Source organism: Myiozetetes cayanensis, unplaced genomic scaffold (genome assembly GCF_022539395.1).
Source record: "Myiozetetes cayanensis isolate MyiCay16 unplaced genomic scaffold, myiCay2020 scf2-11, whole genome shotgun sequence".
NCBI lineage: Eukaryota > Metazoa > Chordata > Aves > Passeriformes > Tyrannidae > Myiozetetes > Myiozetetes cayanensis.
In genome coordinates, this window is record NW_026087411.1 from 35647918 (window position 1) to 35672364 (window position 24447).

At 40.9% G+C, this 24447-nt stretch overlaps 1 protein-coding gene across 2 annotated transcripts in view; it reads right to left on the bottom strand.

Moving 5' to 3' along the window:
• Positions 1 to 10684, bottom strand: part of DESI2 (desumoylating isopeptidase 2) — a 14992-nt gene extending 4308 nt beyond the window's left edge. Inside the window, exons 1-4 of one of the 2 annotated variants that reach the window (XM_050315264.1) lie at positions 10364 to 10684; positions 3745 to 3817; positions 1803 to 1896; positions 1172 to 1313 (exon numbers count right to left, since the gene is read on the bottom strand). In XM_050315264.1, the coding sequence (XP_050171221.1) occupies positions 1172 to 1313; positions 1803 to 1896; positions 3745 to 3817; positions 10364 to 10402 (348 nt within the window). In that variant the 5' untranslated portion in view covers positions 10403 to 10684. Of the gene's footprint in view, positions 1 to 1171; positions 1314 to 1802; positions 1897 to 3744; positions 3818 to 9596; positions 10191 to 10363 lie in introns of those variants that run through there. The other variant, XM_050315265.1, reaches the window with a different exon arrangement.
• Between the last annotated feature and the right edge of the window lie 13763 nt (positions 10685 to 24447).

Sequence of the window (24447 nt, forward strand, 5' to 3'; positions counted from 1 at the left end):
TCACTTCTGGTATTATTTACTCCAGTGCAAATCTGGAGAATGGGAGCATTACTCTGCTCTAACTCAGCAGCATTTACCTTGTAATTATACTCATTTTTATAGTCAATTTGAACACTAAAGAGAACACTAAATAGGACAAACACTGAAATAAGAGATAATATGACCATGCAGCTGAAGAGTATAGCAAAACCCTGTCCATATAGGCCAGATTTCACACCAACTGCAGCTTTGTTAGTGTCTCACCCTACTTACTTTTACTTGTACCAGCACTGCACACAAATCATCATCTCAATAAAATTTTCCAGTACCACTGGAAGATCAGTCTACACAAAACACAGGCTATACAGTAAGAGTACATTAACTATTTTGGGAAAAAAAACCCCAATTAAAATCTATGACAGTTCACCACAGAAAAAACAGCCATTCTTGTTTGGGGGTGTTTCAGTGGAACATCATAAATTCTGGCAAGCACAGATAGCCATCTATCAATAAAAAAAATCAAAATTTCCATTCACGTCTTTGTCCTGGGATACTTGTTCCTGACCCCTCCCCTCGTGTTGATACACATGCGAATGATCAGGCATTCAGTCATATTGGCAAACTGTGATCACGTTGCCAAGGGAGAAAAGCAAAGCCCGTTTGACTCCTCAATCAGACACTTTGCATGACTCAAATATCTACATGACCGGGACACAGATGCTGGCAGAGTAATAACGTGATAAAAGCCTTTCAAACAGAAGATTAACACTGTCTGTGTAACTTCAATGGATCTGTTACTCTTTAACAGCAGGTCCTAACTTTAAAAATTATTTTCAGTGTGATGTTTCTGTGGGGAAATACTGATAAAAATACTGTGGTTCTATCTTCGATAGCAATCTCTGAAGCAACTGAAATGATTCTGAAATCCTGTTAATTCATTTACTAGGTTTCTCATTTAGGAATGCACCCTTGCTTGAACACAAGCTATGTATGAGAACAATATTTATCATTTTTGGCAGCATAATCTTGTGCTCTGAACATAAGCACAAATACAATCTGAAAAATGATGACATTTGCCCAAAGTACCAGAGATAAGAAGTTGGAAATTAGACCAAACATTCCAAAGGACAGGAAGATGACACTCTGTAGCCACTTGGGAAGCACCTTTCTATAGATCTTCATGTTTGTTTACCTCGGATAAAGCTGAAGAAAAGTGATTGCAGTTTTTGTGCATTAGATGATAAGCATTGCCTTTGAATTCTTTTCCAAGCTCTTCTACTATTTTTTCTATGTCATCTTCCATAAAGTCAGTGCTGCCTAGAACCACAGCCTCTCTAGAAGAGAAACAGAGTAAATGATCAGGCTTCCATGATATAGGTGGATTACTGTTCATACATTGATCAAAAGTCACCCCATTGTAGATGGTGAGATCTTTCGGTCCTCCTAGAACAACATAAACTCTTTCTATTCCATTTTATGGCACCACTTTCATCTTTATCATGAGATATTATGTTTTCTTGCCTATTATCTACCTTGAAAAAGTTACTGCATTTTATACGCTGCATGAATAATAAAAGTTAGCCACAAGTCCACAAAATTTGTATGCATTTAAGAAATTTAATGGTTTGCTAAAAAAATGTTCTTTGCTGCAGACGCTTCACTGTCTCATCACTTCTGTCCATCTTTCAATTCTAAGTAAACACATGAATTTCTCCGAAAGTCAGAAATCCTTGTACAACTCCTCCGTCCTCAAAAAGAAATGCAACAAATTGTCTTTTTCACATGCCTTCTCGAAAAAACAAGAAAATAGGTAACTGTCTTACTTAAATTTAAATGTTTCTCCTAGCTCAGAAGCATTTCCCGGTGAAATTTCAAATATTCCAGAAAAAGGGTATGGATGACCACCGTAGGCAAATTCTAAAAGAGAAAGTTCAGATTTAACAAAACCAGCATATGATGACAGCAAAGAACAGCAGGGCTCACTGGCCAAAGACAACTTCATGTGGATCTAAAGCTAGGAACCAGGCATCTTATTTACATGGGTAACAAATGAAAGGAGCTGGAAATGAGTAGTTTTGTTCGGTTACTAGTCAGCCTGAGTAAAAACTGACAGGAAATTTCCTACATCAGTGTATGGATTTAACTTGACTCACTTTACAGTAAGTATATAATTTTCGTTGTATAAGTGAGGATTTACAAGTTAAATTGTAAATCCTACCAATGTTCTTTATACATGCTTGTCTTTAAAAGCCCACTTTGATATGTCTAAATTGGGGATTCAAAGTACAGCATCCTCAAAGGTCTGATGGCACTTCTGTTCAGAGTGCACTACAGCTCTAAGTGTGGCAGCAAGTAGTGGCCTAAGAGGTTTTTAAATGTCTTGATTTGCAAAGGTCCATGAACTGTCACGAGTTCTTTTACTGTAACAAGAAAGTAAACCAGTGCACGCATCTGAAGTCTGCACGTGGCATCTGCTGGGACAAGCACTCACAGTACATGACAATATCATGGTATGCTGTAGCTTCCATCTGTGACTGTCAGATAACACAGCACACCATGCCCAGACTGCAATAAAAGGCTTTAAGTATGACTTCACGCTTCCTTTCCTCAAAACTCGTAACACATCATGCAAGTCTAGCACTCAGTTTTGTGGATAATCTTTTTTACAACACGTTAATGAATAAAAAGTCTGAGGTACTTTGAAAAATGCAAGTCATTGTTCCAGCAGGGGCATGACCTGCTATGAGAAAGCTGTTATAATCCCACAGGAAGGGAGGCACATATATTTGGCACAGCTCAAAAACTGGGTTTCAGTGCACAGCACTATTAAGAGTCAGGTATTTCTGGTTCGGATTAAAACAAATTTAAAAAAAAAGTTTTTACGATAATCATGGTATTGTCAATTTGTTGCTCTGGTAACACTTGCAAACCCAGTTACAATGTGACCATTATAGTAGCTGAAACATAGTTTAGGATAATTTTGAGCAGCCTGGTCTTTCCAGTGCACGCCATGCCTTTTGCTGCTTCCCCTCACCTCCCAACACATTCCAAAAAAAGAACTGAAGTAGATTTTTCTTCTTTAAACGAACTACTTTCAGCAACACCATCACCTTCCGAGCATCATTATACTGCTGTGCAGAAACACCTCAGACCTGAGCCTGTGCTCTACATCTTCCCCAGAAACACCTCGTGGCAGCAGTGCAGATTCAAAGTGGCCTGAACAGATAAGATGCTGCAGCCCCACGGTACAACCTATTTAGCAAAATCGAAATGTATTGCTGTATTTACCACTAGGGTATCTTTTATGGACAGCATGCACGAGGTGTCTTTTAAAGAAACAGTCTCTTTAAAGCAGACCAACCTACCAATAAGGAATGGACCTTTTTCCTGAGCATCATGCACTTTTGGGTGTCTCTCTTGTTTCTGTACCTAAAAATTACCTCCTTGCATTAAGTGCTGGCAGAATATGATTCAACCATGCTTACATAAAGTGTACATTTGTTTTTGCAACAGGTGTTTCCAAACCTAGAGATTTCCATGCCTGGCTGAATAAATTGCACACTTTTCCATAGCTGCATAGCTTTATACAAAAGAATGCACGATGGCTACCAGTTTATTCCTGTCCAAGATTTTTTCCAGAGGCAGAATGGATGAGAAAAGAGATGAATGGGTTTCAGGAGCCAGACTTCCCTCACTACCTGAAAAATGGTTTTAAATAACAGAATTCCCAAAACAAAGAGTAAGTTACACTTTTTTTATACGTACCTCGGCCATACACCTCTATACCTGAATGAAAAACTCCAATTCCAAGGGAAGAAGTATATTCATTCATCCAGTACTAAAAGGAAAGAAGAAAACAAGAACAACTCTAGTTAGTTTACAACACAGATTTGTCTTCTCATAGCAGACTGACATGTATTTGTCCCCCACGTGAAAAGCCTTAAACCCTGCCACAAAGTGAAACTGCATAACTCATTTTATGAGAACAGAACATGTCATTAAAATTCCCCAACTGTATGCACTGAATTAATTCCATTAGGTTCTATGCCAGTGCTTTAGTGCTGTCAGTGTCTGTCAAGCAAGGAGTCTGTACCCAGAAGAAATCCAGATCAACTTTCTATTTGTCAACAAGTTGTAGGTTGTAAAGTTTTCCATTTGGTGGAACACATTCTAGGACCAACTGCAGTAATCTTGAAGGAGCACATTTTTAAGAAATAACATCACAGTGCAGGGCTGTAATATACACACACTGACTGTCACTTACATATATATGATTACACTTGCTTATGAGCAGATGAGCATGAGACATACTCAGAGATCTGTAAGATGGAATGAAATGACCTTACTGTATTTTGTCTTTGAATACTTAAATAGTGGTCACCATACAAGAGACAAAGCTCTCTCCAGGCTGCTGATGCAGGGGTCTCCCATATCAGGTTTAAGTCTTTTGCGTAGGTCTAACACCAGTTTCCAATATATCACTTGTATTGTTGGCAACAGAAAATAGACGCATTTCAAAAGGAATACAGGAATTGATAATTTTTTTTAAAAGGGAAAAAACAGGAAAGAAGTGAAATTTCCCTTAGTGCTTTCTCTTTTCTTTTAACAATAGCCGTACCAGCAACGAGTGTCTATCAGAAGCTATTACCCTCAAGTCCTTAAAGATGCAGAGAGTTCTGGAAAATGAAAACCTCAAAATTACTCTTTGCTTGTCTACATCACCACCCTCAAACTATCAGTCTCCAAGCATTAAAAATTTTCAAGTGGCACATAATTAAAAGGAACCTCAAGGTCTTTAAAAAAAAAGCCTCAGTTGTGCCCTTAAAAGTCAAATTAACTAGAAAGAAAAGCCTCTGGAAAATACAAGGAAAGTATTTTGTCAATTACTCCAGTAACAGGATTTTTTTTCCTCAGAGAGTTTCACTTCGAACTTTTATAGAGCAGACTCCAAAACATCAACTGGCATCAATACTGGTTTAGCAAACAGAAAAAAGAAGCTCTGCACAACCTGTTGACACAATCAGTGTCACTATTAAAGCAGTTACTGCATAATTTACAGTGCAAACGTTATGACGTATAACATGCATTTCTGAAAGCTTCGTTTTCTCCCCATAAAAATCATACACTAAACCTCATATTGACAAGCTATTCATGAAAATTAAGACAAGTTCAATGGCAAAAAGCTACAAATAGGCAGGCCAGTTTGTGAGAAATTTTGTCAACATGAATTAACAGAAGACAGGTTTTTTGCACCTTATATTTTTTTAAAGCTCATTGTGATCTGTGGATAAATTTTGTTCAAGACTTAACTTTACCCTTTGCTTTAATCTCTGGTTTTGTCAATGCATTGCTGTGTTAGCTAGTGGGGTATGGATGACTACACTAAATCATCACCTTAGTCTATTTAAAGGGCTTAGCAGTTCTTTCCTTCCACTCCCCAGGAAAGAGCAAAGAGCTGGTCTTGTATGAACAAACTACATCCAGAAACACACGGAGTTGATTTGCTCTGTATAGAAAGACATAGAACAGGGAAAAAACAAACAGGAGAAGAAAGCAGAATGATGCTAGGACTACTCATCCAACTTCATGGGTTTGGGACCATAAAACAATGGATTCTGGTCATGAGGTGAAATGCAAATCTCCTGGAAAACAGAAGAGCTACTGCAATATAAACCTGTTTTAGTTCTGAACCCAGTCCTATCTCACAGTTTACCAGCTGACCATTCCAAAATAGCCTCAGGTTTATATTTATAGTTAAAACCGTAGGCACAGTAAGCATACAGTTTGTCAGCACTGGAAGAAAGTAAGTTTGCCTAATGAGGTGTATCCAAATGAACCTAATCTCAAACTGAGCTAGACACGGTCCTGGTACTCTGAAGTCCTTCCCTCTCCTGACCACTTTTGACCAGAAAACTCAGAATCTGGCCTTTGAATTCCAAACAACCTACACGTCACATACCTATTGGATCTGCTAATGACAAGCAAGGTTATGGCTGCTCCCTGAAAATGGAACAAAAGTTAGACAAGATACCCCACAAGGAGCAGAAGAATAAAGCCTAATTGGTTACTAGACAGAAAAAATGAGGAAAAAAAATATTCATGCTCCTGCCCACCCACAACCTGTGAAACCTGACACAAAGTATAGGGAGAGGACAGAAAAGTGAGTCACCAACCCTTCTCTTCGATCTGCACAGAAGCAGATGAACAGGAAGGAAAGCTGCTCCAACAAGGTATTCAGCATGTGCTATTCAAGTACGCAGTCAGTACTGGTGCCACCTCAATACAAAGGGCTCACTAGACTCCAAAAACTGAGCACTGGTGGCAGATAAAACAAAAGGTAGCAGAGCTTTGGAAGAAGAGACCGAAGTAAGCTGGCACTTCGCTTTGTATTTCCAGTAAGAACAGAGTAGGTTAATTGAAGATAAAAGAATTTCAATGAGGCAGAATTACTTTCCCCCTAGGAACAGTAATTATATCTAATTATTACTTAATCTGGATGAGCTATTGGAAGGTTGGTCACATTTTCTCATTGAAGAAATGCAGGAGCAGTGCAACAAAGTGTGCTGAATTTGGTTATAGCTGAAAAGATTATATAATAACTCACAAAATAAAGACTGTAAATCAAACGACATCTATATAACTCACTAGTTCAGTAATATGCCATAAATTCTGTAATCCCAAACTCATCCCAAACGCTACATCCTTGCTTCCATTACATCCAAACTGGATTCCCTTTGGTCTTGATATGAATTTTGCCATAGTATAATGCTTCAATTCCATATCCTCGATATTTTGCAATATGTCAGTCTTGTAAAACAGGATTTCAGGTTTAATGCAACTATCATAATGAAAATATTAGAGAAGTGTTTTTCTATGTGCACAATAAAGTCATGTCACTGCAATGAAAGAAAAGCACTAATCCCAGTGCTTCAAAAATATCTTCAGAGCTTTCATTTATGTTAATACTTTCGCTTGTTATCACCTTATTTGACAAGGGGAAAAAATAGGATACTTCTTTGGGCACAAAAAAACTAGACTCCTAAAAACAGAAGTTAGTTAAAATGAAACTATAAAGTACTCCAGTTCTCAAAACACAGTATATCAAAGTCTTCACCCTACCCTTTTAATGATCATAAAAGATTTTCAAAGGTATGAACTGCACCATGTAAATATGGCCTTAAGCTTTTCTCCCTCCACAAAATCACCAGCACTTGAAAGTCCACTTTCTTGTACAATACACTCAACCCTCGTCCCTCTTTGGTTTTATCAAAGATTTTCATTTTTTCAAGTGATAAGGACATTGGAAGGGTATATGCTCCAAAACCAACGACTCAGTCATGTAAGGAGATCCAGCAGTAGCAAGGTCACCTAGTACTCCCCGCACACCTAAGCAGCTGCTTGGGAAATGAAGCTACAATTAGTATTCAGGTTAAAGTAAAGCTGTTCATATGGCTTTGCAATTATTACAGTAGTGTTGATTCTCAACCAGGTGAGTAACAGTGGTCTCTTGTTCCAAAAGAGAAACGAAAAAAATCCAGTCCCAGACCTAAAATACAGAAAACCCCCAAATCCACTTCCAAGTGACACAGAATGTCAGGAGCAAACAGCAAACCTGCTAATGTCTCAAATACACAGCTGGCAGGATTTGATGAACAAGCAGAACTTCAAAATAGCCTTTACAGAAGACTCTTCCCTTCTTCCATCAGCTCTCAGTGCCCCCAAATAACGCAGTACCATTGATTTCAGCAGGCTGTGTACATGCAGTAACGACTGCTATGCAACATGAAAGTGAGGCTTTGGTTTAAATTCCTGCTTCAAACAAGTTTAAATGGACTGAGGTGTCATTTAACAAGAGTTTGAGGCAGGATGTACACTGACGGTATCAGACATCACGGGAACCGGGGTTTTTCTTACCCGTTTAAAGGAAATGTGTTTCTCTAATGGTCAAGTAATGTAGACATTGCTATAAAACAACAAACAGGACTGAAGCAGGAAATAGAAATAATAGAAATATTCTCCTTTGTGGCCTCAGCTTATACTATGTATAATTTGTGCTGATGTACAGCTTTAACAAATTCCACAACTGTGGACTAATGCAAAAAAAAGTCACCCCCTACATGCAGTCAAACACCTGCAAATAAATGTACTTGGTTGCTTTTTTGGAGGGTAAGTTCCTTCCACAAATGGTGTCTCTAAAGGCCATGTAACTTCTCAATGGAGGCAGAGCTTCAGCAATCACAACAGGACAATGATCATTCCCTAACACATCCTAAGGAAAAGTATGACGCTAGTTTCCATCAGCACATCCTTCCCGTTGCTTTTTTTACCTCCCTTCCCTTTGTGTCAACTGCCAGCCTTCCCAGGTTGGCTGGAGTAAAACTGATCACAGCAATTCAGCTCTGGAGGAAAAAGCAAGCAGGATATGGGTTGCAGAAATCTAAGGAGTAAGAGATGAAGGAGAACCATGTGAATGAAAGAGTAGACTATCACAAGAAAAAAAGAAACGGCATGCTGAAGTCACACCCGACCAGTGCTACCATCATAGTGAGAATGGAGTTTCTCACAGAGGCCACGGCCATACTTTCCAGGCAGGCATTTATACAGGAGACAATCCATTCTGTAGAGTTTTCACAGCCTGCCTGTGAACTGGGCCCAGGTGACACTTTGCACAGCTAAGCAAGTCTTTGTGGGAACACTAGGTCTTCCATCTTGGTGAGTCAGAAGTGCGTCAAGCCTTGACTTTAAAGACACTCTCTTATGTAAGAGTCCTGAAACTGAAGCCCTACTTCTTTCTCTGTACAAATATTTATAGTTAATATATGTAAAACCATCTCTTTTCATGCTAAAAGGGATTCTACAATGTGTATTTTTGCACTGTAATCTAGAGAAGTCATATATATGCATGTGACAGAGCATCTTTCCCTCCTCAAGTCTAGTATAAGGCACACTGTGACTTCTTCCTCGTATCAGCACCACATATGAGCTCAACCAGGTGAGCTCCCTCGCCTCCTCAGAAAAATCACAGTGAGCAAACTGATCCTGTCTCCCCTTATGCTCTACAAAGAAGGCAAACCAAAGTCGAAGTAACAGGTTATATTCACTGGAGACAGAACTCAAACACAGGAGTGGACAAAAAAAAAAGGCCCAAGAAACTCCTTTGAGAGGGATGTTGACTTCTACAAGAACTATTAGGGTGAAATAATCATGACAAAAATCAGGCTAGTTCCTGTAAATATCATATTTGATTTCAGGCCAGATAGCTCCCTATTGATTGCTATCAAACATTTTAGCATTTGAACATGACTGCTCCCAAGCAAATAAGCTGTATTTTCTCCTTCCAGCAGTCACTGACTCTACACTATATACCTTCACCCTTTCAAAACACCAAAGGTCACTTTAAAATGGTGGTAGGAAAGCCTATCCAAAACAAGCTAAGTAATACAAACACTATCACCTGAAGCTAGTTGTTGATCTTACTGTCCCCTTTATCAGTAGACTCAAAACTTGGCCAGAGAACTAATGCCACTCGTTCTAATTTCCAGCAGCTGAAACGCATTAAGGGATAATATTTTGTTAATATTATTTATCCGCACCTCCTGTTCCATGCAGGTACTTACACCTCATTTGTTACCATGGCATTTGAGCAGCTTCCAGCTGAACATAAGACAATACAACAGTTGCTGTAGATGTCACAGAAAGATTACCCAGGAGGGTGGGAAGGTGAGCTCATAGGGCTGCAAATCAAGCTGGAACGATTCCTCTATTTCTACCAAATCGCAGCCACACCAAAACTGTTCAAAAATTCTGATTTAAAAAAAAAAAAAAAAATCACCTTACTGACACTGCGCTAATAAGCTCTTATCCCTACAGAGACAGTGGGATATCCCCAACTAACTATCCCGCTGGTAAAATTAGACACTTTTATGGTATCCGTGAGCAGAAAGGCAGGGCCTCCCCGCTGCTGAGCTTTGGGGCAACAGCAGGGGCAGCAGCACAGCTCGGGGACGCTCATGGCAGGGGCAGGGGAACTTTTCCCTACAACAGGGAGTGGATCCACCTGCCGCTGGAAGACCCGTCCCGGCAAACTTTGGTCGTAGGTCATGAAAGATCTGTAGAAATCGAAAGACCTCTCAAATCACCGCCCGCGACCCCCCTTTCCCGGGTTCCTTATTTCTCCCGCTCCGCCGCCCACCGAGCCCGCTCCCGCGGGGACAGGCAGAGGAAGGGCACGAAAAGTTTCCCGGCCGCCCCCGCCCCCCGCAGGACAGGAGAGGACAGGAGAGGACAGGAGAGGACAGGGCGCTCCCCGCCGCCGCCCTCCCGGGATGGGGCCGGGACCCCCGCCCGCCCCGCCGCCGCCGGGCCGTGCCGAGCCCTGGCTCACCATGTCGTAGACGTTCAGGATGACCAGCTGGTTCGCCATCGCCGGCGGCCCGCGGGCGCCCCCCGCCCGCTCGGAGCTCCCGCTGCGGCGGCGGCGGCGCTCAGGCCGGCGGCGGGGCCGTGCGGACCCCGGGGCCGCTTCCTCCTCGTCCTGCCTGTTGCTGCGGGGCGGGGGCGGGCGGCGGGCACCATGGAGCCGCCGCCGCGGAGGGACCGGGCCGCGCCCCCGGGAGACGCGCTCAGCCCGCGGCCGGCGGCGGGGGCCGGGGGGCAGCGGGCGCGGGCCCCACCCCGGTAGCGATGGCGGTGCCGGTGGCTGGGGGGGTGGGAGGAGGGAAGAAGGGAGGGAAGAAGGGAAGGAGGAGGCGCGGGAGAGGCGCGGGCGGCAGGTCGCGCCCTGCCTGGCGCTGGCGGCGGCGCCGGGGCCGCGGGACGGCCGGGCAGCCCCGCCAATGGGCGCAAGATGGAGCCGCTCCAGCCCGCCCCCAGCGCCCGCGCCGAGCGGGACGGCGGCGCCTACAGCTCCCGGCGCGCAGCGCGGGAATGCGGTCCCGGCGTGCCCGGCGCCGCCACGGCCCGCCCCGCCCCGCGGGAGCCCAGCCCGGGCTGTGGAAACACGCGTGTGTCCTGTCTCCCTGCTGGGAGGTGTTAGGGATGGCGGGAGAGTCGCGGGGAGACGCGACCCGCCCTACACCGCAGCCTAGCCCGCCCCGGCACCGCCTGACGGCCGCGGGACTGCCCGGCCGCCCCGTCCCATGCCGCACATGCCACACGTGCGGTTAAGGCTCGTAGTTCCTAGCGGCAGGATTCTTCGGTTCCCAGTCCGTTCCCAGCGTCCCCCGGCACCGCCATTTTACGTTTGAGTTCAGGGAAGAACGGGAATTTTAACTGGCTCGACAGCAGCAACGTTTGAGCCGTGTAGACGGGCGGATAACCGGCATGTGGATGCTGGTGAATGAGTGGTCGATCCTAAGGCTTCAGGCACCTTCGAGAGTAACCTTGTCTTACAACCTGGTGGTAAGGCAACCTCTGCCTGTAACCTTGTCAAGCAACAGCAAAACAAAAATCCACTTGGTAAAAGCAGGAGAAAAGATACCTTCTCTCTAAAACCCAGCAGATTCAGTTTATAAAGACAACTACTGCCCCTTTATAATAATAAATAATAATGGCCCTTTATAGCACTTGAAAAAAGGTGCTGTTCACAGCAGGCTGTGGTTGCACCCTTGGGATGAAGGTGCTGCAGGAAGGAGGATGTACCACCCCAGGGGTATCCTGGCTTCCACTATCATTTCTGGCTGCAGACTTTTAGATCTTTAGCCCCTCTTTCTTAGCTAAAATTTCGCTTGGCTGCTGAGCTCCATTTTGTGTGCAGAACAGCTTTGTCCCTCAGGTACTACAGCACAGCTGATGTACCTGGCAGTTAGAAAAAGCAATTCCTGCTTTGGGGAGTGATATTTGGTTAGACAAAATGAATTGTTGCAAAAACTTCCCACAGGTTTGGCTGCTGAGTGTCAGAATATGTAATTCAGACACCTGAGAGACTGGTGTGTGAAACGGAGGTTCACCTTAGCCATGTGAGGACTTGGCAGTAATGCCTTACTTTGCCAGTAAAGCCGTAAACATGGGACAGGTCCATAACTCCTCTGGGCCATGTTCTTTACTCCTTTGGCTGAAAGCTAGGAAACAAACTGGTAGTTATGAAACCAAAAAGTTTTGTGGGAAAAAGTTGCTTTCATGTCAGGGAATACTGAGGAAAATACGATTATATCATAAATCTGAGAAGGCAGGGACTTGATTTTCAACTAACAGTATTCATTAGCTGCAAGACAGAAATACAGAGTGTTGGAATGACTTGTAGCGAGTCACTTGGTCTTCATTCTCTCCTGATTTTCTGTCTACAAGAGGCACTGTGAAGCAGAAGGAGAGGAATACATAACTTCTAACCAGGAAACAGAAAATTCATGTTCTATGAAAGGTGAAGAATAAACCCCCAAAGTGTCATTTATTTGACTTAAAAATTGAATTTTGGCATTTAAATACTAGTCTTAATACATAGGGGAGTAACACAATATTAGAGCTCTGACTTCCTCAGTGATGCAGTTTATCTTTTCATGCAGTTATCTGCAAAAAGCAGGAAAATCCTTCTTTTGAGTGAAAAGACTGTGATTAGCTATGTGTCAGAAGTAATGTTAAGCATGAGTGAATACTGCAGAAAGTTATGCTGTATATGGTTTGGTGTTACAGCAGTTTGCACATCTCTGAGTAGTTTGGAGAGTGAGGACGTATGGTATGGGGATACTCCAAGATGCTCACAAACATCAGTCTGGCAGTTTGGTAAAGGGGCAGAGATCAGTCATGAGCACTGTCATCACAAAAGTATAATATGGTGAACCCAGGCACTTCTGCACTGTAAAATTGAATGACAAGCTGCCTGAGCCCTTAATGGGAACACAGAAAATCCTCTCCTTAGAGAACACCACAAACCAAAATCATTGTCTACCAATCTGTGCTACGTTTACTTTATGCCATGACATTTTCCTATCCTTCTATGGGAGAAATATGCTCAAAGAGTCTGTTTTCTTGTCTTTATGGAAAATGTCATTGTGTCTGTTTTAGTTTTCAAAGGTGTGGAAATAGTAATGATTAGAGGAGGACCAATTTTCAGCCATAAAAGAGAAGTTAGAGAAGCCTAAGGCACCCTGCACAGTTGTTGCCCTGCAGCTCCTGTATGCCTCTTGCACTTGGCATAGGTGCAGCTAAGGTGGAACAAAGATGTGCAAATGCTACAGAAGAAACTGTAGGGCTCTCATCTGTGCAACAGCTCATGGAACCATCCTCTCTTAAGGGAAGACTGACTTAATGTTCAATAGGACCAGACTTTTCACTGAAGGTGAAATTTCGGAGTTGATTTCTGATTTTTTTTTCTGATTTCTGTCTTGGTACAAACTGTACAGAAATAGATGGAATATGAAACATGAAAAATAAATCAGTAGCAATTTTTTTTAAATGCTCATGTATTCTTTGTGCCAGATTTCTACATCTTTTATCATATTTTAAGAAAATTTTCATAAACTTGTGAATATAAAATACAGTAATTATGAGAACTTCAGACATTTATTTACTTATGGAGCATTATTAAACTTATTTTGGGACAAACAGAGCAACTGCCATTAACAATGTCTAAATAATTTGGTCCTGCTCAGATTAAGATCTGTCTGCTGTCCATCTCAGCCCTGAAACTACAGGGAGTTTAGGAAACAGCACAGATTTCCTAATGTAATGAAATTCAGATATGGTTGAAATTTTGAACGAGTTCCAGACTGTTTCACATGGAGGAAGAGCAACCATTAGTGCCTTGATTTTTTTTTTTTTTTTCCACAGTGGTTGAGGTGACCACGTTTATACAGAGGTGAATGAACAAATCAAATCACCATAAGCTCAAATCTCTAGTTTAGGAAAGTTGTGAGCAGCAAGTGTAACTCCTGCTGTAGAACAGGCTGTTCTGACAGAGGGAAGACTTAACACAACTCTGAATGAATGTCAAAGCAGTGAAGATCTCTGACTCAGGTACTGAAGACTCTCCTTCTGTTAGTCAGCATCCTTAGGCAATACTGCTCCAACTTTTACTCTGGATGCAACAGTTTGGAGTATCAATTTTTTACAGGAATCAGATGTTTGCTATATCTTTCCTTGAATACTCTGAAACCCTGCTGAAGGTTTCTATCAGATCATCTTTTCTTGGAGGGACACCTCTGGTGAAGCCAATGACTGGGCAAACAAAATAGAAAATGTAGCAGAAATTAACAGTGACAATCCATCATCATTATTATCAATAATATTATTTTGATCGGTGGTCGAATAGAGCCTCATTTACCTTTTATTTTCTTGTCCCTAACCACGTGGCTCAAACACTACTCAAATCCAGTGATGGTGTATTTATTTTCATTGACTTTGTTTCTGGCACAGATATATATGCGTTTTCCAGGCCCTGTATTGGGTACTGTTTTTCATGTTACGGCCTATGCCCTTCTGAAAACTTACTGTGGCTCTCTTAATCTAGTATAGTCTGAAAGGGGTGGTAAAAATGCACTAACTAGTTTCAAAATTATGAGGAGGTATTTCCAGGTTATCAGCTGCTGCCTCCAATTTTGTACTATTCATGACTTTGCTGAGAGTGCATTTCATCCCACTGATGGAGATGTGGAACTTATCAGACCACCTCTGCCAGCTGGATTTTGAAGTGGTGACCCTGAGTGGTCATCCAGTTTTCCACCCAACTTGTGCACCAGTTATTCACTGTATATACCAAATGCTTTGCTAAGGTTAAGGTAAATGACATTTGTGTTACGACCTCGTCCACCAAGTCAGTCATCTTCTTGCTGAAAGTGATCTTGCTGAAAGGTTGGTCAAGCATGATTTTTTCCTGGTAAAACCATGCTGACTGTTTACAATTGCTTTCTCCTTCTTTCTGTGACTGGAAATGCCTTCCAGGATGATTTGATCAATAATATTCCTAAGAACTGAGGTTAGGCTGATTGGCCCATAGGTTTCCCTTGTCTTCCTTCTCTCCTTCAGGTGGCTGAGATGTTTGCCTTTTTCCTCTGTTTGTCACAACTATTCAAAGACAACAAAGAGTGGCCTTGCAATGACATCTGCCAGATCTCCCAGCAGTCATAAAGGTATCCAGTCTGATCCTGTGAACTGTGTGTGTGTCCAGCTTATCTAAGGAGTCCCTATTTAGATCCACTGATACTATGTGTAGTAACCCTCCCACTACATTTACTAATGTGAATGGAGGTCTGGAAAGACTGAAAACAGAATTTGTCAATAGAGACTGATGGAAAGAGGAAGGCACTAACTACTCCAGCCTTCTCTTTATCCTTAGTCAGTAGATCTCCAGCCTGACCTAGCAGTGGGCTCACCTTTTCTGTTTTCTTCTTTATGCTATTGATGTACCTACAAAAGCATTTTTTGTTATTCCTTCATACTCCTTGCTAGTTTAAATTCCAGCCAAACTTAGATTTTCCCAGTTCTGTTCCTGCATGTCCTTGGTAGCTTGCCCTGCTTCCATCTACTGTACATTTTGGTTTTGCATTTGAGCTCAGTCATTATCTCATGTAGAGTACATTGCTGGACCTGATTTTGAGTCTGCAGATCTGTTTATAGCTACAGTATATTAAAGTGCACTTCTATTTTAAACATCCCACAGTCTATCGAGAAAAAAGGTCAAAGGCTAGCCTGTCTTTCCATTTGGACAGAGAATTCTCTTGCCTATGCCAGGAGTAGTAACACAAGACTTTTGTGGGTCAGCTCTAGTCAGGCAAGGGAAGCTGCAGTGACCATGTGGCAGAAACTCTCTCAACAAAGAGCACTCGAAGACTGGTTAATCGGTTTCCTTCTCATGCTTCTCCTTACTGAATCAGTATGGAAATGGTACTGGAGTAGTCTTTTGTGAGCCTTCAAGCCTGACTTGTGTTTAAAAAGGACTAAGAAGAAAACGGCTTCAGTACTTGACCTCCTCTCGTGGCACTGTCAGTATGCATTTCTATGGTATCCAGAGGTTATTCTCAGCAGAAGTAATTTGTCAAGTCCTTTTTGAAAATTTTCCTGCCAGTACCCTTGGCCTGGCTGCCGGCACTGTGCAGTGGTTGGGCTGGCAGTTCTGCCGTACTCTGCCTGGATGCTTCTTGTCCTTTGTATGTAGTGCCCCAGCTGCTGCTGTATGTGCAGGATAAGCTTGCCTCTCAAGCCATCACGACGCTACCTTGTTAGGATCGATCCTCTGTGTCACATAAGATGCATCAGTAGGTAAAACTGAGTGTCCAGTAAGCCTGATACCTTCATCTTGCAAGCCTTGTCCCAGTGGGCATTTATCGTGGCCTTTGGAACTGGCTGATTTTGTCTGAGAGTTTTTTTCCATGTGATCCTTTGCTGTCTGAAGGATGTTTTAATAGAACAGCAGCTCAAAACCGTAGGGTAAGATCTCTCAAGCTTCATGATCAATTTTGTAGGACATGGCTGTGGTAATGTTCGTAACCGCTCCACTGAACTCTGAACTTCATAGCGGTGGACTCTGATTGGTCTTTTGTGCAGTCACCAGGTGACTCAAGCAGCCAAAAAGACATTCTGTTGAGTGAATGGCACCTGTTGAATTCTCCTTTAACAGCCAACTAAAGTGGAACAACTACCTTCGGAAAAGACTTGATGGGGTTTTCTGAAGCTGGAATAATGAACAAAGGGACTTTCATTAATAACAGTTGTGTTCTACTTGGGAATTCCAGGTATTTTCAATATGATGCTGTGATTATAATCTTAAAACATGTACCTTAAAGTAACAGAAAGTTGCAAAATAATCTCTTTTTGGTGTACTGAAAAAGTTGTCATGCCATTTTAGTCACCTCCTCTTAAGAGAAATCAAAGCTGTCATGCCAATAAATTTCTAGTCAAACAGAATTTGACAAAAAAGTCAAATTGTCTTCCTGTAACAAGTGCTGAGGCTGAAAACCATAATTTTCTTCTAAGAATCATACTGAGACAGATGCAAGTTTACAATATCTGAAGAATACATAACTCTAGTTAGCTAACTCTCTTCATGGTGTATCTGTTCATCTAAAAGTAATAATTTTCAGTCTTAACACACCAATGAAATGAGTGTTATTCTGCTGCTGTCATTTATAAAAAGTTAGCTTCAGTGATCTATTAGTTTACAACTTAAGAAAAAAATAATAAGTACTTATTATATACTTAACTGAGAATAATCTGATGAATAGTGATCCCATGAAACATTTCTGATGGAGAAGGTTTTGATCTAAATACTTGAAAATATCCATTAGCTGTGTTGTTTTTCTAAGTGTAGAAAATGTTCACATCATCCCACAGCAGCCCAGATGATAATGCTGTCCTTATGCATGTCATATTCATAACAGATCTGCAAGGAACAGGTAACTAAAAATTTCTTAAGCCCCAGAATTGTCTGTCTTCATTATAAACATCCAGGAAAAAAAAAATCTGGAGGAGCTGCAGCCTCTGCATTATCAGCAACAACATACATTCAGATGGGACTGAGTCATAGATAGCAGTCTCTGTAGATAAAGAAGCAGCATGGAAAATTGAAGAACTTCACTAAGTTTTCTGTATCTCCTATTTTATTAAATGTTTCAAAATATCCTAGATGTCCATGCTACCAAATACTTGTTTTCCACTCTGTTAAAAAAATGACACAATGATTAGGTAAATAGTAACTTCTCTTAAAGTTATATCAGGGATGTACATTAAGAAATCAAGATGGTTTGGGATACATTTGCAGCTAATGTAATTAGGAGCCCTTCACTGAAATGCATTTACAAATTTAAGCTGTGATCCTAAAAATGATTTCATATGGCTGCCATGAGCTCATGCAGTGAGAACAACAGACAGTGTGATGACCTTATGTCAAAATTTTCTTTAAATAAACTTGTTGCTGTCTGGTCATTTTAAATTCTAAAACCAGCATTACATCAATGAAAAGTAGATATAAAATAGATTTATGCAGATATTCAATGAAGACCATCCACATCTTAACTGTCAAATGAGAATTACAGATAGCTTACCTGCACAAGATAGACAGATGAACATCAATATCTTGATTGTATTCCAGTTATTTCACTTTCAGGAAGCTTGTGTTCTACTCCAAGTTGAAAAAAAATATTAATTTATGACTTACAAAAAGTACCATTTATTAAAAATACGATTCCATTTTTTTCTTATGTCACAGCAGTTATATTGTTATTTAGACCTTGGGTCAAAGCATCTGGGGGTACTTTTATTTCTGTCTAAGCTTTGAATCTATAGTATGCGTAGGCAGTTCCAAAATTTTATAACAAAACTTGCTGTTGTAAAACATAAGTGTGTGCTTAACTGCTCCTCTGGGTCAGGGCCCCAGTTAGCACACTAAGATCTAATTTTATTCTCAGTTACAGCTGCATAAGACTATATTAAGCAAACCACTTTATACCAGTAACAAAAATCAGATTAAGCTGTGGCTCAGTATAGAAAGGGAGAACACGACACAGAAAAAGGTATCTTGTTCTTGAGTGTTGCTGCCTTGGTAAACAGTGAGAGGCTCTTAGGCTTCTTAAGTCCTCTCTGAAACTCAGCTTTCTCAGGGAACTGAACACAGTTTGTCAGGGTGGGACTAGGTTCTATCCTGCATCACTTTTACTCCAGAAGCCCAAACTAGAAAGCTTAATACTGAGCTGAATTGTTTGATTTTTTTAGTTTCAGCCCTGCTGTATTTTGATGTATTGAAGAAAAACTGTTTAGTCTGTTTAAGGTTCCAAAAGCAAAATAAGCTGGTAGCTCAGTTGATTGGTTTTGTTTCTTTTTCTCTCATTTCACTGGAAAATATATCTGCAGAGAAACTGACCTTGAGATTTCAGTTTTCATATCTTTTCTAGTGATAATCATCCTCTCCAATCTGACTAGAATTTGAATTAGTCTTTGGGGTCAGTGCTCTCAAGAAGGATGGTAAGGCGTCTCTTGCATATGATTATTGGATACAAGTTGTTTCACCCCAAACTCACTTTTGTAGTTTCTATCAACAGATATATTAACTTCCAGACTTATCTTAACAAATGAAATATTTGGAAAGTCAAAAATTATGCTAATTCTGCTCCTGTAGATGTGAGCATAAGTGCCACTAGCTTCAATAAAAGGTGTTTCCACAAAATAATCAACCATATGTGAGTTGATTCAGTTGAATCAATGGACCCTCTTCCTCATTTGATAGAAAAAAAGACTTCGTAAATAAAGCAATTTTATTTTTTTCTTTACTTGATTATTCTGCACTTCAGTTGTCTAAGAGGGCATCATTTAGTAAGTAATACTAGAGCTCACACCATTAAGAAGCAATTTACTGAAATTGCCACAATGCATATGTCCCCATTTCAAGGGGTGGGGTGAATTATTTAAGCTCTGCCGTGAAAAACAGGATAGAAAAAGCCCGTCTCTGGTTATAGCAACTTTTGATATGGAGTGTTGCTATGTTGCCATCTAGTGATAAAATAGAAAGGTACAATAGAGAGGAAACCAAACCTACACAAACAGCACTATTTACTCCATTAAAAGCTGTACCCATTTCTTGCAGTATAATACATAGTACTAATTACATGCTGAGACTAAACTCTTTAATAAGAAGAAGATGAAGCCACAAAATAGTAGTGAAGTTTTTGTAACTGGCATTAAGAGAGTGTATAAAATGGGTTAGGGTCAGATGGCAAATATGCTGCAGGAAACATCTGCAGTTGAGAATCCCTTGTAAAATGTAAACCCGGGGTCACTGTCACTACCCTGTGACAAAAATTAACTTTGATGGATTTCGATTAGCTTCACTGAAGACCTATGTAGGATAAAATTTTACAGATAGCATAATTTGTAACAAATACCTTTGCTACACATAACTCCTGGTATGTTCACATCACTGTTGGTTACTGCTTTGTTCTGTTTTCTCATAAACTCACAATCAAATAAAAACTGAATTTTTGTCACTCCTGACCTCTTGTGTTTTCATGGCAGGCTGCAAAATATGGTGAATAGTACATACTCTTGGAAATTAAGTAATTGCACTAAAATACCGTAAGCAGCGATAAAAGTAGAGCAATAGGTATGAACAACAGGTTCCTGTCTCAAGTTCCAAAACAGCCTACAGAGTGTCTCAGAACTCTGTTTAATATATTAAAATAAAGGTTGTTATTAATTATATTTTTGTCCAGCTAGCTTAAGGCAGTACATTACAACATTTCTTTTTTGAAATTCTTAAGTTGGAATCAGCTTTGATATTATAAAATAAATTTTCAAACAATGACATACTAAAAAATAATATCTGGGAAAAATTAATATCTAAAAAATAAGATAATATTTAGTCAATCTATTAATTTCAGAATACCCAACACTCACAGCCAAGTTCAGTTATCACTGCATTCTTTCCATAGCAGCAGACAGAAAACAAAATCACTTTCCTAACATCTAGTAAAGGCAACAAAAATTACTTCAAAATACTATTCAGGTTTTTTTTGAGGTAGTTACAAAGGTTAGAAAGAAACCCAAAAAAAGCAAAAAACCAAAAAAGATAAAATTATGGCGCCTTAAGAATAAAGAAAAAATTAAAATAAATTGTGGTGGCATTCTATCCCTATGAAATAGATAATAGGCTTCACCTCATTATACCTGTGTTATTACTGCAGTATTAACAGGAAAGAACCCCCTGCAAATCTATTTTTCATAACACAGTAAAAGAAAAATAAGTAAAGATGTATACAGGCAGTATATTTCAATGAGACATTTCCACTTTCAACTGGTAAATTTTCACAAGACATGCATTTAACTTTATTTCTTAAGTGGCATCATTGCAATGTTCTTGTGATGGAATAATTGCAGTTTGCTCAGTGTGGAAGCACCTGCACTTTCAGGATCGTATAGTGACAAAATTAACTTCTAACAAGTAAAAAAGAGACACAAATGGATAGTTTTTAAAGAAATACTAATTTGTCACTGTGACGGTATTTCCTCTTGTGACAAGATAGTGTACACATAAGATAGTGTAACAATATTGAATCAGGTAATGCAAGTGCTGCAAGCTAGTCTTGTAGTTTTATTTCTTTTTGATTTGAACAGGCAACAGCAACTGGCTCAGTCACCTCATCCCTGGAAAGGTGATGGAGCACCCCATCCTGGAGAAAACCTCTATCCATAGGGATGACAAGAGGTCAGCATGGACTCACTAAAGGTAAATTATGCTTGACCAACCTTATAACCTTCTACAATGAAACAACTACCTGGATGGATGAGGGGAAAGCAGAGGATAATGTCTACCTCAGCTTCGTCAAGGCTTTAAACACAGTATCTCATAACTTCCTCCTGGGCAAACTCAGGAAGTGTGGACTGAATGAGTGCACAGTGAGGTGGACTGAGAACTGGCTGAATGGCAGATCCCAGAGGATCAAAATCAGGGGCAAAGGGTCCAGCTGGAGGCCTGTCACTAGTGGTGTCTCTCAAGGTTCAGTACTGGCCCCAGTATTGTTTATCTTATTCATCAGTGTCTTAGATGAAGGGACAGAGTGTCTCCTCTGTGAGTTTGCTGACAGAACCGGTAGCAGTGGGTGATACCCCTTAGTGCTGTACAGTCCTCCAGAAGGACCCTGACAGGTTGGAAAGATGGGCAGAGAGGAACCTTCTGAAATTCAGCAAAGGCAAATGCAGGGTCCTGCACCTGGGCAAGAATAATCCCAAGCACCAGTACAGGCTGGGTGCTGACCTGCTGGAAAGTAGCTCTGAGGAGAGGGACCTGGGGGGTCATGGTGGACAACAAGTTCTCCATGAGCCAGCAGTGTGCTCTGGTGGCCAACAAGGCCAGTGTTATCCTGGGGTGCTTTAGGAAGAGCATTACCAGCAGGTTGAGGGAGGTGATCCAGCCCCTCTACTCAGCCCTCATGAGGCTGCACCTGTCCAGTTAGTTCTGTGCTTCCCAGTACAAGGCAAACATGGAGCTCCTGGATTGGGTCCAACGTAGGGTAACAAAGATGATTAAGGGCATAAATAAGAGCACCTCTCTTATTTATGAGAACAGGCTGAGGAAGCTGGGCCTGTTCAGCCTTGAGAAGAGATGACTGAGGGGGAACCTCAATGTCTGTAAGTATCTGGTGGAGGGGGTCGCCAAGAGGATGCAGCCAGGCTCTGCTCAGCAGTGCTGAGCAATAGGACAAGAGGCAATGGGCAGAAAGTGAGGCATGGGAAATTCTACCTCAACATGAGGAAGAACTTCTTCACTGTGCAAGTGACTGAGCACTGGAACAGATTGACCAGGGAGGTTGTGGAGTCTCCCTGACTAGAGATATTCAAGAACCTTCTGGACACAATCCTGTGCCACGTGCTCTAGGATGACCCTGCTTGAGCAGGGAGGTTGGAACCATAGGGCCCACTGTGGTCCCTTCCAACCTGACCCATTCTGAGATTCTGTGATTCTCTGAGGGACGCAGCACCTTCTTTCTCAGAAATAAAGGAGGAAAGAGTAAGAATTTATGCAGAAGAATTTTTTATCCTCTGATGACATCACACTTCTCTCAGAAGCCCTTCCTCAGTCTTTCTCCATTCTTGTGGGCTGTGCAGCTACATACAGCTTGTTCTGCTGCAGCAGGGGAAGAGAGGTTAGTCACTGTTGAATTTTTTTGTCAAGGAAATGTTGCAAAGCTGTTATTTCAAGATGCATCATGTATGCTTCCATGACTGGCACATCGCTGACACACTGCTGTTTCGGTCAGGAAGAAGACAAACACCTGATATTTCCATATCAGGGTACGTGCAAGAGGAATAAACATTTGGTGAGGTAGACTCACCACATTTACCACAAAGTATAGCAGTGCAAGGATGTGCACAGAGGCAATTATCATAAAACAGCTGACATGCTGCAAGTTTACATCCTGCAGTTTCCTATTCATCTACTCAAATCAAAATGCCAAGCCTTGCAATCCATCCTTAGAATAGGGCAAGCTGAGTAATCATACAGCTGCTTGCTCAGAGGTGGCTGAGTAGAAGAACTTGCACAGGGAGAATGTAAGGCTTGCCTCCACAGCTGTGCAGTTTAATCATTTTTAGCAGACTGCAAACTACTTATGAATTCAGTTTGTTAGCAAGGACACTTTTAAAAATTATTTAAAGCTTTCATATTTCCCCACACGATCACAATCTCTCAAAGAGGGGGTGAGATAGGAAATAATGTATGTTATCATCTCTTTATATTAAATTTGGCAGATGCTATAAAACAAGGAATTTCATAAGCAAGACAATATTAGTTTACTGTACCAATGGAATGTTTAATCAGAATCATTGTATGCCACACACATTTTAAAAATTTCAAACAAGTACAGAAATTCAAAGAAATTAATAATAGGTTTGTCTGCCAAAGTCTCCCATAATCAGCCTGAGTTTGTGTCAAAATTGTTTTCCATAAAAATAAAAAAACCGGAGGAGCTAAATTAAGATATAAGACCAAAGAACACATTCAAATTTAAATTTACCTTTCTTTCACTGATGGAGAGTGGATCTGTTCTAGAAAAATACTAAATTATGTATTACTTTAAATTATCATTAAAAAAGCTTGCTATTGAATAAAAGTATTTGACACAATTTAAATCAGTCTGCTTGTATCAGATATGTATACACTGTCTAAAATAATGTTTTTAACATACTGGCTTTGGTTGTTCCACTGCATAAATATTTTAATATTTAAAGAGAGATCCATATTTGCTGATGTTTCTCATTTTAAAACGTGCTCTAAGCATCTGTCATAGGCTTTTTTTATAATTTCTCTCTGACCAGAAGTATGTACTATTTAAAGGAAGCGTGACTTCTTATTTAAAGTTATCAGATTAAAAAGATCAGTTCGCAAGGAAGTACATTTGTTGTATCAGAGTACACAATGGAGACCCTGTGTTGTGACCTGTGTGAGGAGAAGACTCCTTTCTCCAATAAAGGAGACACATCCCTCTCTGTAACATGACAGGGAGAAAAGTACTGCTTGTGTCAAAATTAGGGACTCCGAGTCTTCTGCAGTCTTGCTGCAGCTGGAGTGGGCAACGTCCAAGGTTGAGGGAAAGGCAGGGAAACTGCTGCATCTTGGATGTCAGAAATAAAATAGAATTTGGTTTGCATGAAATCAAACCCCATTAAACATTCTGGATGAAATGTTAAATCTGATGAAGTGAACGCTAAAACATCCACTGCCTCCCAAGGAGTTCAAGAATTTATCCATCAGTTAAAGCAGAAAAAAAAAGCTGTAGCCAGTGATCAGAGTTTAGAATATGAAGCATATTTTAATCACCATTCAAGTAAAATGTTAAAGAGTTATGGCATAGTTCAGAGGGTCGTGGTCAGCAGAGTAGAATCCAGATAGAGGCCTGTAGTCAGTGGCATTTCCCAGGGATCAATACTGGGTCCAGTTTGATAAACATTTTTAAGTCTCTTATAACTCTTACAGTCTTATAAACTCTGAAACCCTTGTTTATCAATGACCTGGATGAAGGATAGAATGCACCCTCAGCCAGTTTGCTGATG